Source organism: Sus scrofa, chromosome 2 (genome assembly GCF_000003025.6).
Source record: "Sus scrofa isolate TJ Tabasco breed Duroc chromosome 2, Sscrofa11.1, whole genome shotgun sequence".
NCBI lineage: Eukaryota > Metazoa > Chordata > Mammalia > Artiodactyla > Suidae > Sus > Sus scrofa.
In genome coordinates, this window is record NC_010444.4 from 63,549,717 (window position 1) to 63,565,637 (window position 15,921).

Here is a 15,921-nt window from a genome sequence, read left to right on the forward strand (position 1 = left end):
TATTCCTGATTTACATTTCTTCATACCACTTGTCTCCTTCTGAAGTTTTCTATAATGTTGTTATTTGATTATATATATTTCCTCCATCATTTAATTGTAGGCATTTTGCTCTTCAGCACCTTAAGCTTCTGCTTAAATAGTAAATAAACATGGTCAACTCTAAATTTGCAATCCTAAATTCATAAATAATATCTTATTAAAACTGAATAATATTATAACTTCTTAGAGAAAAAGCTTATTGGAATAAATATTTCATGTCAGAAATGACACAGAAGACACTAAAGAAGCCCAGATCCATATACAAAATTTAAAAATTAGATTCTTAATTGCAAAATGTAAGTTGTAGCTTTTCAAATATATAAGTAATGCAAGTTGTGTAAATATTAGTAATATCACTTCCTTCTTTCCTCAAAGTCACTTAAACATTATGGAACCAGATAATGATACACGAATTTCAGAATTTCTTCTACTGGGATTTGCAGAGGAACCAGAATGGCAGCTCCTGATATTTGGACTTTTCCTTTCCATTTACCTGATCACTGTGTTTGGAAACCTGCTCATCATTCTGGCTGTCAGCTCAGATGCCCAACTCCACAAACCCATGTACTTCTTTCTCTCCAACCTGTCATTTGTAGACATCTGTTTTATATCCACCACAATCCCAAAGCTGCTCTGGAACATCCAGACCCAGAGCAAAGTTATAACCTATAAAGGCTGCATCACACAAATTTATTTTTTCATATTCTCTGCAGTGTTAGACATCTTTCTCCTGACAGTGATGGCCTATGACCGGTGTGTGGCTATCTGTCACCCACTACACTACACAGTCATTATGAATCCCCAATTCTGTAGACTCCTGCTTCTGGTGTCCTGGATCATGAGTATCCTGAATTCCTTGTTACAAAGCTTAATGTCACTGAAGCTTTCTTTTTGCACAGATGTGGAAATCCCCCACTTTTTTTGTGATCTCAGTCAGATCATCCAACTTGCCTGTTCTGACACCATTCTTAATAACATAGTAATGTATTTTGCAAGTGTCCTTTTGGGTGCTGGTCCCCTGGGTGGTATCCTTTACTCTTATTCTAAGATAATTTCTTCTATACATGGAATCTCATCAGCTCAAGGGAAATATAAAGCATTTTCTACCTGTGCATCTCACCTCTCAGTTGTATCCTTATTTTTTTGTACGAGCATAGGCGTGTACCTCAGCTCTGCTGCTACCCCCAGCTCACAATCAAATGCAACAGTCTCGGTTATATACACTGTGGTCACACCCATGCTAAACCCCTTCATCTACAGTTTGAGGAGCAAGGACATAAAAGGGGCTTTGAAAAGAGTCTTCATGATAACAATTCTAAAAAGGAAATTTATTCTGGGTCTGTAGAAATGCCCATGATTCTAAGGTTCAAAGCCTCCAAGTCAGTAGTTGTGATTCTTTAATCAGATTTTGGATATAGAAGTTGCTCTTTTATTTATTTCCTGGAATTTTCATGTTCAGCTACTCTATACAATTGCATACTTTATTAAACTACATTCTCTCTCAGATATCCAACAGTTTTCCCTTCTTCCTTCTTCTTGCTTTTCCTACTTTATTCCCAAAATTTGATATGAAAAAATTGGAAAGTCCCATTTATCTCATGAAACAGTGAGGCTTTATTAAGAATACTTTCTTCTCAAATGACAAATGTCACTCCAGGTAATGCATCTTTAGCTTTACTAGAAGAATAGTAATGTGTTGCCACTGCAATGGGAAAAAAAACTAAACTTGGCAACTTGTCCATGTTTATAACATTATAGAAGAGGAAAAATTGGATACCATGGTTTTTCACTTCCAAGCCCATCATTATTTATTTATTTTTTTGTCTTTTGTCTTTTTGTTGTTGTTGTTGTTGCTATTTCTTGGGCCGCTCCCGTGGCATATGGAGGTTCCCAGGCTAGGGGTTGAATCGGAGCTGTAGCCACCGGCCTACGCCAGAGCCACAGCAACGCGGGATCCGAGCCGCGTCTGCAACCTACACCACAGCTCACAGCAATGCCGGATCCCTAACCCACTGAGCAAGGGCAGGGACCGAACGTGCAACCTCATGGTTCTAGTCGGATTCGTTAACCACTGCGCCACGACGGGAACTCCCCCATCATTATTTTATATATCACTTCTTTAATGTGTCCCTGATAACATAACATTTAATGCACAAGTGCATTTAATAACAATTCATTGGGTTTTATTATCCTAATTAGAATTCTGTTCTCTTACCAGGTTCTCTGTTTAGATTGTCTACCACAGTCAATGGCAAAGCTCATGATCCAATATGTGTATGCCAGTATACTCTACACAGAAACATAAATATCAACAAATAGAATGAATTAATATGGCATTCAAGTCAGAGATGACATTGAATATAATGAAGTAAATTTCAAGTTATACTTTGTATTAATATGATTGAAATTTCTCCTCAAGCTTCACCTCAACTCATTGAAGTATGGAACACTGGTGTCAATGTATAAGGAGATTTATTCATTGAGGTGAAGGGTAGATTATCCTGTTTTATGTTTTTTATTGAGGTACCTTACTGTTCTTGAAAACATCCTGTGATGCCTCAACTATGACCTTTTCCATTGTTCTAAATAAAATATCTCATCCACTCTAAACGTTGTCATAAAAATGAGATATGAATAGAAAATATCATCCACTCTATAGCTCTTAGGTTATAGAAGATATTTCTTCAATATTTCATGATCAAAACTAACTCAGAAAAGAACTTAAATTCCTGCCTATTCATATAATTCAGGATTAGCCATTTTTGTACACAAACATCCATGTCCATTTCAAGCTCCCCTGGGTATCTGGAAAGGAATATAAATGAAGTCATTTTTAAAATTATGTGTAAAAAGAAAACTTAGGCACTATAGCAATTTTGAAAATGTTGATTCTTCTAATCAAAGAGCATGGTATATCTTTTCATTTGTTTGTGTCATCTTCTGTTGCATAAATATACCACATCTTCTTTACTTATTCATCTGTCAATGGACACTTCAGTTGATGTCATGTCCTGGCTATTGTAAAGAGTACTATAATGAACATTGGGGTGTATGTATCTTTTTGATTTATCATTTTCTCAGGATATATGCCTAGGATATATTTCTAAGGAGTGGGGTTGCGGCATCATATGATACTTCAATATTTAGTCTTTTATGGAACCTCCACACTGTTCTCCATAGCAGTTGTACCAATTTACATTCCCTCAAACAATGTAGGAGGAATACGTTCCCTCAAACAATCTAGGAGGATTCCTCTTTCTCCACACCTTCTCCAACACATTATTTGTAGACTTTCTGATGATAGCTACTCTGACCAGTGTGAGGCCATAGCTCATTGTGGTTTTGATTTGAATTTCTCTAATAGGTAGCAATGTCAAACATTTATCATGTGTATATTGGGCATTTGTATGTCTTTTTGGAAAAATGCCCATTTTATTGGACGGGTTGTTTGGTTTTTTGATGTTGAGTTGTTGGGCTCCTTGTATATTTTGCAGAATAAGTGTCTGCATCTCCATGTTTTATGGCCATGTTACTCAAAATATCAAAGACAGAAAAAAAATCCCTGTGTCAATCCTGAAATGAATATATGGGAAAAAGGTGATATGTAAAATTAGGGATATATGTTGTGAGGTTCAGAAGGATAAATGGCAGGAGAATTCATGGAGACAGAGTAACAAAAACTTAGTTCACCTGACTTCTAAACTGGTCTCTAGGGAACAGAGAATCAATTGTAAATTTTCCTTGCTGTCCATACCACTGTCTCCTGTGAAATTGTATACTTATAAAGTTGGAGTATCAAGAGGGAAATGTGCCTCGTGAACAGATACAGGGAGCTAAATTCTTCCCTGTCACAATCCAAGCTGGGTGATACACTGTTGGTCTTTGAGTGTTCTAAATATAACAGTGGGAGTAATGATTGACTCCTTCCTGCTGTCACATCTGGGGAAAGATTTCAATCTCCATCAACAGTCAGGGATGAGTTTGTTCCCACTTGGATACTGCCTTTTTAAAGCTCACATTTAGGTGAGTCTGAAAGCCCAGTAGACACTTTAGGAATGGGTCAGAGAGAATGTAAGCTGAAAATGTTTACCTGAGGTCACCTGAGAGCCAATCTTGCTTAACCTAGAGCCTAATTAAATCACTGTAGTTGTTTTTTTGCTTGCCTAATTTGTTAATGTGTTTATTTATGATGAACAAAAGAGAAGTTAGTGCTATATTCAGCATTTCAGCATCAAATTTTCAACTTAGTTATGACAAAGGAAGCCCAATTAGAAGAAGGAATGAGAGGTATAAAATGCTTCCAGCGAGAAGGATCAAGATGGTGGAGGTGTAAGACATAATGCCCACCCTCTCCCGCAAACACATTAAAAAAATACACACACATCTACGTGTAGAATGATTCACACAGAACATCTAATGAACTCAGGCAGAAGAACTTAAACCTCCAAAAAGATAAAGAAACCCTCCACATAACTGGGTAGAATAAAAGAAAAAGAGAGAGAGAAGGAGTCAGGATGGGACCAGCATTCCTAAGAGGGAGCCATGAAAGAGAAAAGGAACCTAAACCCAATGAAGCCATCTAACTGGCAGGGAGATCAGCCAAGACTGAGGGTCCACAAAGTCACTGAGAAAAGCACAGCAGGTTGACTGAGGAGGGAAAAACAGAGAGAGAGCCACATAGATCATCTGCACCACTTCTCCAGATACCACAGGCTGAAATGCTCGGGCAGGGTACTCAGCACTGAGACTTAGACTCCTGAGGTCAGTTCCATGAAAAGGACTAGGGTTGGCTGTGTGGAGACAGCCTGAGGGGCTAGGAGCAATGTGCCACAGGCTGGGAAGCAGAATGCCACAGCCAGGGGAACCTAGGAGGAGAACTGGGCCTGCAGGAAAAGCAAGGCACCATTGTTGGGGAGGGTGAGAGAAGAAAGGCTGGACCACCATAGGAACCCCCCTGCATGTGCACAGGCTCTCTGAAGGCAGGGCACCTTTGTGCAGACTGAGGGTGGAAAGAGGGCACTTGTTCAGGTAACAGAAGACCAGATGCTTCTTGTGCATCTACAGGTGGCTGGGCACCTCTTGTGTGGGCTAAGGACTGTGGGGGAGGGGCACTGAACATGACATGGTGCCCCTTGCATGATCTACTGATGGCAGGGAAAAACCACAGCAGTTATTTCAGAAAGCACTAGGAGTCTGTGAACAGGCTCCATCTGTGGTTCCAGAAACCTCAGAGGTTGACAAAACAGTGGTTACTACAAACCAGCACCAACCATTGTTGCTCTCACTCCCCTGGTAACACATCAACCCTGCTACTGCCACTGCCAAATGCTCTGGGCTGTAAGGACACATGCTTGATCAATGCCACTTCCCAGGACCTTGCAACTAGGAGTAGACTGTGCCACCTTCCTTCAGGCTCTTGCTACTGTCAAGAGCCTGCAACAAGGCACTGACCACTAGCCCTGCCATTGCCTCCTTCTCCCTGGAAATACACTCAGGACGCTGAGGATAATAGCTGGCTCACACCAAAGAAAGAGATAAATATCCAAACTCCCACTCCAAAAATAAATAGTAACACCCCACAAAATACAAAGGGGCACAATTGCATAGAAATAGCCCTCCAAGGCTACACCTTGGTTTCCCTAAAGAATAATATAAGCATATGGTATTTTGTCTTTGTCTTTCTGGCTCATTTCACTCAGGATGAGATTCTCTAGTTCCATCCATGTTGCTTCAAATGGCATTATGTCATTCTTTTTTATAGCTGAGTAGTATTCCATTGTGTATATATACCACATCTTTCGAAACCAACCATATGATATCACTTATAACTGGAATCTAATATCCAGCACAAATGAACATTTCCTCAGAAAAGAAAATCATGGACTTGGAGAAGAGACTTGTGGCTGCCTGATGAGAGAGGGAGGGAGTGGGAGGGATCGGGAGCTTGGGGTTATCAGACACAACTTAGAATAGATTTACAAGGAGATCCTGCTGAATAGCATTGAGAACTATGTCTAGATACTCATGTTGCAACAGAACAAAGGGTGGGGGAAAAATGTAATTGTAATGTATACATGTAAGGATAACCTGACCCCCTTACTGTACAGTGGGAAAATTAAAAAAAATAAAAATAAAATGTGAATGAAACAAACAAACAAAAAGAATAATATAAGCAAAATGAAGAAGCTTAGCAAATATTCCCAGTTAAAAGAACATGAGAATTTACCTGAAGCAGCAAACACTGAAACAGACCTCTGTAGTCTAATAGACAGCAAGTTCAAAAGGGAGATAGTGAAAATACAGAAGGAATTAAGCATGAGTATGAAGGATTTAAGTGTGGATATAAATAGTAATGCAGATTACTTTAGAAAGGAATGAGAACATATAAGGAGGAACCAAGAAAAAATAGAAAATTCATTTGCAGAGACATTAACAGCTAAAGCTAGTAAAAAGCAGAATGAATAATGCAGAGGAATGAATCAGTGACTTGGAAGATAGAATAGTGGAAATCACCCAATAAGGACAGCAGGGAGAAAACCAAATTTAAAAAAAAAACACAAAATTGATATGAGACATCTGTGGGATAATATAAGAAAGAATATTAAATGTATATAATATAATTCCAAACTACACATAATAGGAATTCCAGAAGATGAGAAAGAAAAGGGGATTGAAAATATATTTGAGGAAATTACGGCTGAAAACTTTCCAAATCTAAAGTAAACTGATATCAGGATAAAGAATCACAGAGAGCCCCAAACAAGTTGAACCCAAACAGGCCAACAAGATATATTATAATAAAAATGCCAAAAGATAAGGAGAGGATTCTAAAGACAGCAAGAGAAAAACAAAGCTTTAAGTATAAGGAAACCACCATAAGGCTATCAGCTTATTTCTCTGCAGAAAACACTACAGGCTAGAAGACAGTGGCAAGATATATTCAGAGTTCTAAAAGGGAAAATGTGCAGCCTAGAATCCTCTACACAGTGAGAATATCTTTTAAAATAAGCAAAATTTCTCCAACAAATGAAAGATAAGAGTACAGCAATACTAAACCCATTCCAAAAGATATACTGAAAGGGCTCTTCTAAATAAAAAAAAAGAGAAGTAAGAAAAACAGGATGGAGGAAATCACAATTGGAAAGCAATAACTTAAATAATCCAATATATGAATCTAAAAGAAAAAAAAAAACCTACTGTAAAAGTGACGAGGAACACAAGGAACAGAAAAAGGACAAAAAGGAAGATGTTAAAAAAGGACTTCAAAATCATAGAATGAGAGTAAGGAAAGTAAGAAAATCTAGACTCTTTTTTTAAGAATGTGTTTGAGCCTATATGACTATCAGGCTAAAGACAACAGATATAGGAAGGGGTTAAAAAACTTAAAAAACAGGAAAACCACAAAATAAAAGCAAACATTATGTTCATAAAATTTGAAGGAAAAGTACTGAGCATAAAATAAAAGGAAATCATCCAACCCAAAAAAAATAAAGGAACAAAGGAGAAACATAGAATGAATGGAAAACAAACCTTAAAGTGGCAATAAATACATATTTATCAATAATTACCTTAAGGAGTTCCCATCAGGGTGCAGTGAAAACTAATCCAACTCAGAACCATGAGGTTGTGGGTTCAATCCCTGGCCTTGCTCAGTGGGTTAAGGATCCAGCATTGCCATGAACTGTGGTGGAGTTCACAGACACAGCTCAAATATGGTATTGCTGTGGCCATAGCATAGACCAGCAGCTATAGCTCCAATTGGACCCCTAGCCTGGGAACCTCCATATGCCATGACTGCATCCCTAAAAAATCAAAAATTTAAAAAAAAATTTTAAAGTAAAAAAATAAAATAAAATTAAGATAATTAACTTAAATATCAATGGACGGAATGATTCAATGAAAAGACAGAGTGATGGATTGGGTAAAAAAGTAAGAGACTCAACTTAGGGCAAAGGTCACCTACAGGCTAAAAGTGAGGGGATGGGAAAATATATTTCATGCTAATGGACAAGACAGAAAAGCAGGTGTTGCAATACTCAGATCAAAAAAAAAAATCGACATTAAATGAAGGCCATAAAGAAAGACAATGAAGCACACAATTTAATTATAAAAGGATCCATTCAAGAAGAGGACATTACAGTCATCAATATAGGAAGGGATTAACAAACTTAAAAAACAGGGAAACAAATTTAAGAGCATAGAAATTCTTTCAAGTATCTTCACAATGGAATGAAACTAGAAATCAACCACAGGAAAATAAATGAGAAAAAACACACCACATGGAGACTAATCAACATGCTACTAAAAAAACCAATGGATCAATGAGGAAATCAAGAAGGAAATTAAAAAATACCTCAAGACAAGTGATAATGAAGACACAATCACTCGAAATCTATGAGATTCTGCAAAAACAGTGCTCAGAGGGAAATTCATAGCAATACAGACCTTCCTCAAAAAATAAAAAAAAATCTCAAATTGAAAACTTAATCTACTACCTAAAAGAATTAGAAAAAGAAGAACAAACAAAACTTAAAGTCAGCAGAAGAAATGAAATCATAAAGATCAGAGAGGAAATCATTAAGCTAGATATTTGAAAAACAAGAGAAAAAAAAATCAATAAAACCAAGAGCTAGTTCTTTGAAACAGTAAACAAAATTAACAAACCTCTGCCAGATTCACCAAGAAGAGGAGAGAAAAACTCTAAATCAATAAAATAAGAAATGAAAAATGAGAAATCACAATGGATACAGAAGAAATACAAAAAACCATAGGAAAATCCTTTGAACAATTGTATGCCACCAAATTTGACAATCTTGAAGAAATGGACAACTTTCTAAAGGCTTAGAGCCTGCCAAAATGAATCAAGAAGAAATAGATCAACTGAACAGACAGATCACTAGCAATGAAATTGAATATGTAATAAAAACACTCCCTACAAATAAAAGCCCAGGATAAGATGGCTTCATAGGCCAATTCTACCAAACATACAAAGGGGAATTTATACCCATCCTCCTTAAAATTTTCCAAAAGTTTGAAGAAGAAGGAACATTCCCAAAGACATTCTATGAAACTGCCATCACCCTAAAATCAAAATCAGATGAAGATATTACCAAAAAAGAAAGTTATAGGCCAATATATATAGACACAAAAATGGATTCCTGAGTCTGTCTTGGGGATTCACTATTCACTCTTTCCTGATATCTTCTCTGGTAACACAGATTTGGCCTCCTTTATCAACTATCAGGGAGGGGTTCAGATTCTAAAGAGAACTTGCTCTCAGAGTACCTTTCCAGGTGAGTCTGGGAACCCATAGCTATTTCAAGTAAGAATCAGAGAGAATGGAAGATAAAAAATTTCAGTTGAGGTCACTGAGATGCTAATAAGCCTAGCAGAGCCAAGGGATAGCCATGTTTGTTGGTTGGTTGACAAATCAACATATAAGCACTTTGTTAATATGTTAAAGCACAAATGTCTCTTGGATTCAGCAATACAAAGATCACTGTTGACAACTAAGTAATGTGAATAGAAATCCTGTTGGATGAAACTAAAGAAGGATTTGAAGGTATAAAATGATTCCAATAAAAATTAGAGTATATGTGAGGAGTTTTGCAGTTAAGATGAGTAGGAAAATTGAGTAGTAGGTTTAGATGCAAGTGCAGTGAAGTAAGCGCATTTTTACAAAATTAATATGGGGAGAATTTGAGCATGTTCTGTATTTATTAGTAGAGTACAGACTCATGGAGATATATATTACCCTGCAATAGCAGCTCAAGAGACATGCATTTCACAGTATCTTCTCTCACATTAAGTATTCATATAAAAAATAAATTTCATTATGAGGTCAATGTGGAATACTAATGAGTTTTACTTTGCCATTATTTTATTAGGGTGAATCTGCATATATTTTGAGGGATTGTTACCATTTTTCTTTACCGTAAATTGACCATGCATGTTCTCTGCACAGTTTATGTACTGGGTCCTGAGGATTTATTATTATTTTGACTGCCTACTTTCAACTCAGTACTGTAGTATTTTTCACCAACTTTGCCTTTTCACATTTAATCCATTTATATATATGTATAGATGCATCTGGAGAGAAATTTTGAAAGTTTAGAAAGTCTAAGAGGCCAAATTTTATGTGGTCATTCAGTCATATTTATTCCCTGTTAGTTCTTAAACATAAAAAATATTTTCTGTAAAAGTTTAACATCCCTAGTAATAATGTGATTTTTTATGTATTATCTTTTTATTTCACATCATTTTTCCTTATTTCTACATTTCTACATTTTGTAATTAGATCAGTTTTTATTTCTTGAAACAATTGGGGGAAAGGAAGAATTTGAAGGGTAGAAACAATATATTCACACCACTGCATAAAATAGATGACTAGCAAGAACCTACTGTTTAGCACAGGAAAATCTACTCAACAGTTTGTAATAACCTATATGGGAAAATAAATGAATATATTTATATGTATAACTGATTCATTTGCTATATGCCTGAAACTAATACAACATTGTATTTCAATAAAATTGTTTAAATAATTGAAATAAATTTTACATTTAATATTATGTCAGTTTGAAGAATACAACATGTTGACTTAACACATTTATGTATTAGTTTAAGATTCTACTGCAGTGGTAGCCAATACCCCTATGACATAACATAATCAACATTGCTTTTGCTTGGCAAGAACAATTAATAACGAGTCTCTAATTAATCTTGAAATCTATAACATTGTATTGTTGGCTACCATCACAATGATGTGCATTAAGTCTCAATGACTTATTTATTTGTCTATTAGTTGCAAATTTCTACCCTCAAACATTTCCACAATTTACCCATTTCCAGTCCCCAATACTGACCATTCTACTCTGTTTTCAGATTCCACATGTACGTGAGGGCAGACAATTTTTGTCTTTCTCTATCTGACTAATCTCACTTAGCATTGCCCTCAATGTCTTCATGCTTTCACAAATGACAGGATGTGTATGTTTTTCCCACATATTTTTCCATTTACCCAATGCTGGACACGTAGGTGGCTTCCATATCTGGCTATAGTGAATAATGCTGAAAAAAATATGGGAGTGCATATATCTATTCAATATCCTGTTTTCATTTCCTTTGGATATATACCCAGAAATGTGATTTCTGGATCATGTGGTAGTTGTATGTTTTAATTTTTTGTGAAAATTTTATACAGTTTTTCATAGTGGCTGAAACCACAGCACATAATTGTTCCCTTTTCTCCACATCCTCACCAATACTTGTCAACTCTTGTCTTCTTGGTGATAGACATTCTAGCTGGTATGAGGTAGTATCACATGATTTTGATTTGCATTTCCCTGACAGTGACGTTGCGCATGTTTTCAATTATCTATCGACCATTTGGATGACTTCATTGAAAAATATCATTTTAGAAGCTTCTTGACATTGGTCTTGGCACATTTTATATGACACAAAACACAAATAACAAAAAAAAATCAACCCTTGGGATTACATTAAACAAAAAACATCTGCACAACAAAAGAAACAATAAAATGAAAAGGAAATATGTTTTATAACTATCAATTATCATCTCCCATCTTATGGAACATATTATTTTGCATTCAACTAATGATTTATTCTTTCACATATCAAACATATTTGGATCTATTTATATAAGTAAAAATGATAACTTCTGATAATGCATATTTTGCTGCTTTTTAAAAGTGTACTTTAATATTTTAATTTCCCATTATTTGACAATTTAATTGTTAATGACTCATCTTGATGTGATTAATTTATTGTTACTTTATAACTTTTCTCTCAGAAATTTAGATTTTTACTAATTTCATTTCACACATTCATTTTGATTCTACTATATTTAAGCTAGTTTTATTTTTCCTGCAATTATATGTATTTTATTAAAACTTTATTTAACTTTTTTCTATATAACTGCACACCTTTATGAAAACACAAAATGTGAGAAGAGTAGGGGAGGTACCCACTTGTGTGGATCTTTTGTTATAATGGAGATGACACAGTACTATGAAATAAACACATGTATGATATAATGTCCTCAGAGATAATTCATCTGAAGAAAGGGGATAAGAGTTGAGGATTATGCAGAATTTTAAAGAGTATGATTTGGGAAGGGCTTTGCATGTTGTACAAGGGACAGAACCAGGACAAGTGCCAGAAAGGACAACTTTAAGATGTGTTTGTCAAAAAAGGGATGGGCTGGGGGTTTGGGATTGGTGTATGCATGCTGGCAGGTATATGGAATGTTTGGCCAAAGGGGGCCTGCTGTATAGCACAAAGAACTCTACCCAATATGCTGCAATAATCTATGTGAGAAAAGAATCTGAAAGAGAATGTATGTGTGTACATGTATAACTGAATCACTTTATTGTAGAGCATAAATTATCACACTATTTTATGTAGTACGAGAGTCTCTAGTTCAATCCATGTTGCTGCAAATGGCATTATGTCATTCTCTTTTATGGCTGAGGAGTATTCCATTGAGTATATATACCACCTCTTCCCAATCCAATCATCTGTCGATGGACATTTGGGTTGTTTCCACGTCCTGGCTATTGTGAATAGTGCTGCAACGAACACGTGGGTGCTTGTGTCTCTTTTAAGTAGAGTTTTGTCCGGATAGATGCCCAAGAGTGGGATTGTGGGGTCATATGGAAGTTCTATGTATAGATTTCTAAGGTATCTCCAAACTGTTCTCCATAGTGGCTGTACCAGTTGATATTCCCACCAACAGTGCAGGAGGGTTCCCTTTTCTCCACACCGCCTCCAGCACTTGTGATTTGTGGATTTATGAATGATGGCCATTCTGACTGGTGTAAGGTGGTATTTCATGGTAGTTTTGATTTGCACTTCTCATATGATCAGTGATGTTGAGCATTTTTTCATGTGTTTGCTGGCCATCTGTATCTATTCCTTGGAGAACAGTCTATTCAGGTCTTTTGCCCAATTTTCCATTGGTTGATTGGCTGTTTTGCTGTTGGGTTGTATAAGTTGTTTATATATTTTAGAGATTAAGCCCTTGTCCATTGCATCCTTTGAAACAATTTTCTCCCATTCTGAAAATTGTCTTTTTGTTTTCCTTTGGGTTTCCTTTGCTGTGCAAAAGCTTTTCAGTTTGATGAGGTCCCATGGGTTTATTTTTGCTCTAATTTCTATTGCTTTGGGAGACTGACCTGAGAAAATATTCATGATGTTGATGTCAGAGAGTGTTTTGCCTAAGTTTTCCTCTAGGTGTTTGATGGTGTCCTGTCTTATATTTAAGTTTTTCAGCCATGTTGAGTTTATTTTTGTGCATGGTGTGAGGGTGTGTTCTAGTTTCATTGCTTTGCATGCAGCTGTCCAGGTTTCCCAGCAATGCTTGCTGAATAGACTTTCTTTTTCCCATTTTATGTTCTTGCCTCCCTTGTCAAAGATTAATTGACCCTAGGTGTCAGGGTTTATGTCTGGGTTCTCTATTCTGTTCCATTGGTCTGTCTGTCTGTTTTGATATGAGTACCACACTGTTTTGATGACTCTGGTTTTATAGTATTTCTTGAAGTCTGGGAGGGTTATGCCTCCTGCTTGGTTTTTGTTTCTCAGGATTGCTTTGGCGATTCTGGGTCTTTTGTTGCTCCATAGAAATGTTTGGATTGTTTGTTTTATTTCTGTGAAAAATGTTATGGGTAATTTGATAGGGATTGCATTGAATCTGTAGATTGCGTTGCATAGCATGGCCATTTCTATTGCATTGATTTTTCCAATCCATGAACATGGAATATCTTTCCATTTCTTTACCTCTTCTTTGATTTCTTTGATTAAAGTTTTATAGTTCTCGGCATATAAGTTCTTTGCCTCTTTGGTCAGGTGTATTCCAAGGTATTTGATTGTGTGAGGTGCAATTTTAAAAGGTATTGTATTTTTGTATTCCTTTTCTAATGTTTCATTGCTGGTATACAGAAATGCAACTGACTTCTGAATGTTAATCTTCTATCCTGATACTTTGCTGAATTTATTAATCAGTTCAAGGAGTTTTGGGGTTGAGTCCTTGGGTTTTCTATGTATAGTATCATGTCATCTGCATACAGTGACAGTTTGATCTCTTCTCTTCCTATATGGATGCCTTTTATTTCTTTTTTTTGTCTAATAGCTGTGCCTGGGACTTCCAAAACGATGTTGAAGAGCAGTGGTGAGAGTGGGCATCCCTGTCTTGTTCCAGATTTGAGTGAGAAGGCTTTCAGTTTTTCCCCATTGAGGATTATATTTGCTATGGGTTTATCATAAATGGCTTTGATTCTATTCAGGAATGTTCCCTCTATATTCTCTTTGGTGAGGGTCTTGATCATGAATGGATGTTGGACTTTGTCAAATGCCTTTTCTGTGTCGATTGAGATGATCATATGATTTTTGACTTTTCTTTTGTTAATGTGGTGTATGATGCTGATTGATTTGCGTATGTTGAACCATCCTTGTGAACCTGGGATGAACCCTACCTGGTCATGGTATATAATTTTTTGATATGTTGTTGGATTCGGTTGGCTAAGATTTTGTTGAGAATTTTTGCATCTATATTCGTCAATGATATTGGCCGATAGTTTTCTTTTTTGGTGGTATCTCTGTCTGGTTTTGGAATGAGGGTGATGGTGGCATCATTGAATGTCTTTGGGAGTTTTCCTTCTTCTTCAACCTTTTGAAAGAGTTGAGGGAGGATGGGCACCAATTCCTCTTTATATGTTTGATAAAATTCGCCTGTGAAGCCATCTGGTCGTGGACTTTTATTTGTAGGGAGTGATTTTATGACCTCTTCAATTTCATTTCTAGTGATGGGTCTGTTCAGTTGATCTGTTTCTTCTTGATTCAGTTTTGGCAGGCTGTAAGATTGTAGAAAATTGTCCATTTCTCCCAGATTGTCAAACTTGTTGCCGTATAGTTGTTCATAGTATTCTCTTATGGTTTTTTGTATTTCTGCTGTATCCATTGTGATTTCTCCTTTTTCATTTATAATTTTGGTTATTTGGGTTCTTTCTCTCCTCTTTTGAGTGAGTCTGGCCAGGGGTTTGTCATTTTATTGACCTTTTCAAAGAACCAGCTCTTGGTTTGATTAATTTTCTCTATGTTTTTTGAGTCTCTATTTTATTGATTTCTTCTTTGATCTTTATAATTTCCTTCCTTCTGCTGACTTTAGGTCTTTTTTGTTCTTCTTTTTGTAGTTCCTTTAGGTGGAGGGTTAAGTTGTCAATTTGGGATCTTTCTTCTTTTTTGAGAAAGGCCTGTATTGCTATAAATTTCCCTCTGAGCACTGCTTTCGCAGCATCCCATAGGTTTTGAGAGGTTGTGTCTTCATTATCATTTGTTTCAAGGTAGTTTTTAATTTACTTCTTGATTTCCTCCTTGACCCATTGGTTTTTTAGTAGCATGTTGTTGAGTCTCCATGTAGTAGGTTTTTTCTCTTTCCTTTTCCCATGGTTAGTTTCTAATTTCATGACATTGTGGTCAGAAATGATACTTGAGATAATTTCTATGCTCCTAAATTTATTGAGGTTAGCTTTGTGTCCCAATATGTGGTCGATTCTTGAGAAAGTTCCATGAGCATTTGAGAAGAATGTGTATTCTGATTTTTCTGGATGTAGTGTCCTGAAGATATCAATTAAGTCTAACTTTTCTATTGTTTCCTTTAGGATCTCTGTTGCTCTATTGATTTTCTGTCTAGAGGATCTGTCCATTGATGTGAGGGGGGTATTAAGATCTCCTACTCTGATTGTATTCCCATCAATTTCTCCCTTTATGTCTGTTGCTGGGAGCTGCAAAGTGGCTAAGAAGAATAATCCTGCATGAGGCCTAACTGTAAGCAAAGCTACAGCAGAGGCTGAAGAAACTGAAGCT

General features: G+C 36.3%; 1 protein-coding gene across 1 annotated transcript; it reads left to right on the plus strand.

Moving 5' to 3' along the window:
- LOC100739286 (olfactory receptor-like protein OLF4) lies at nucleotides 428-1,384 on the plus strand. The gene has a single exon (XM_003480771.1). The coding sequence runs from the start codon at nucleotides 428-430 to the stop codon at nucleotides 1,382-1,384; it is 957 nt and encodes a 318-aa protein (XP_003480819.1).

Coding starts and splice junctions, on each gene's coding strand:
- LOC100739286 (XM_003480771.1), top strand. CDS start 428: ATGGAACCAGATAATGATACACGAATTTCAGAATTTCTTCTACTGGGA.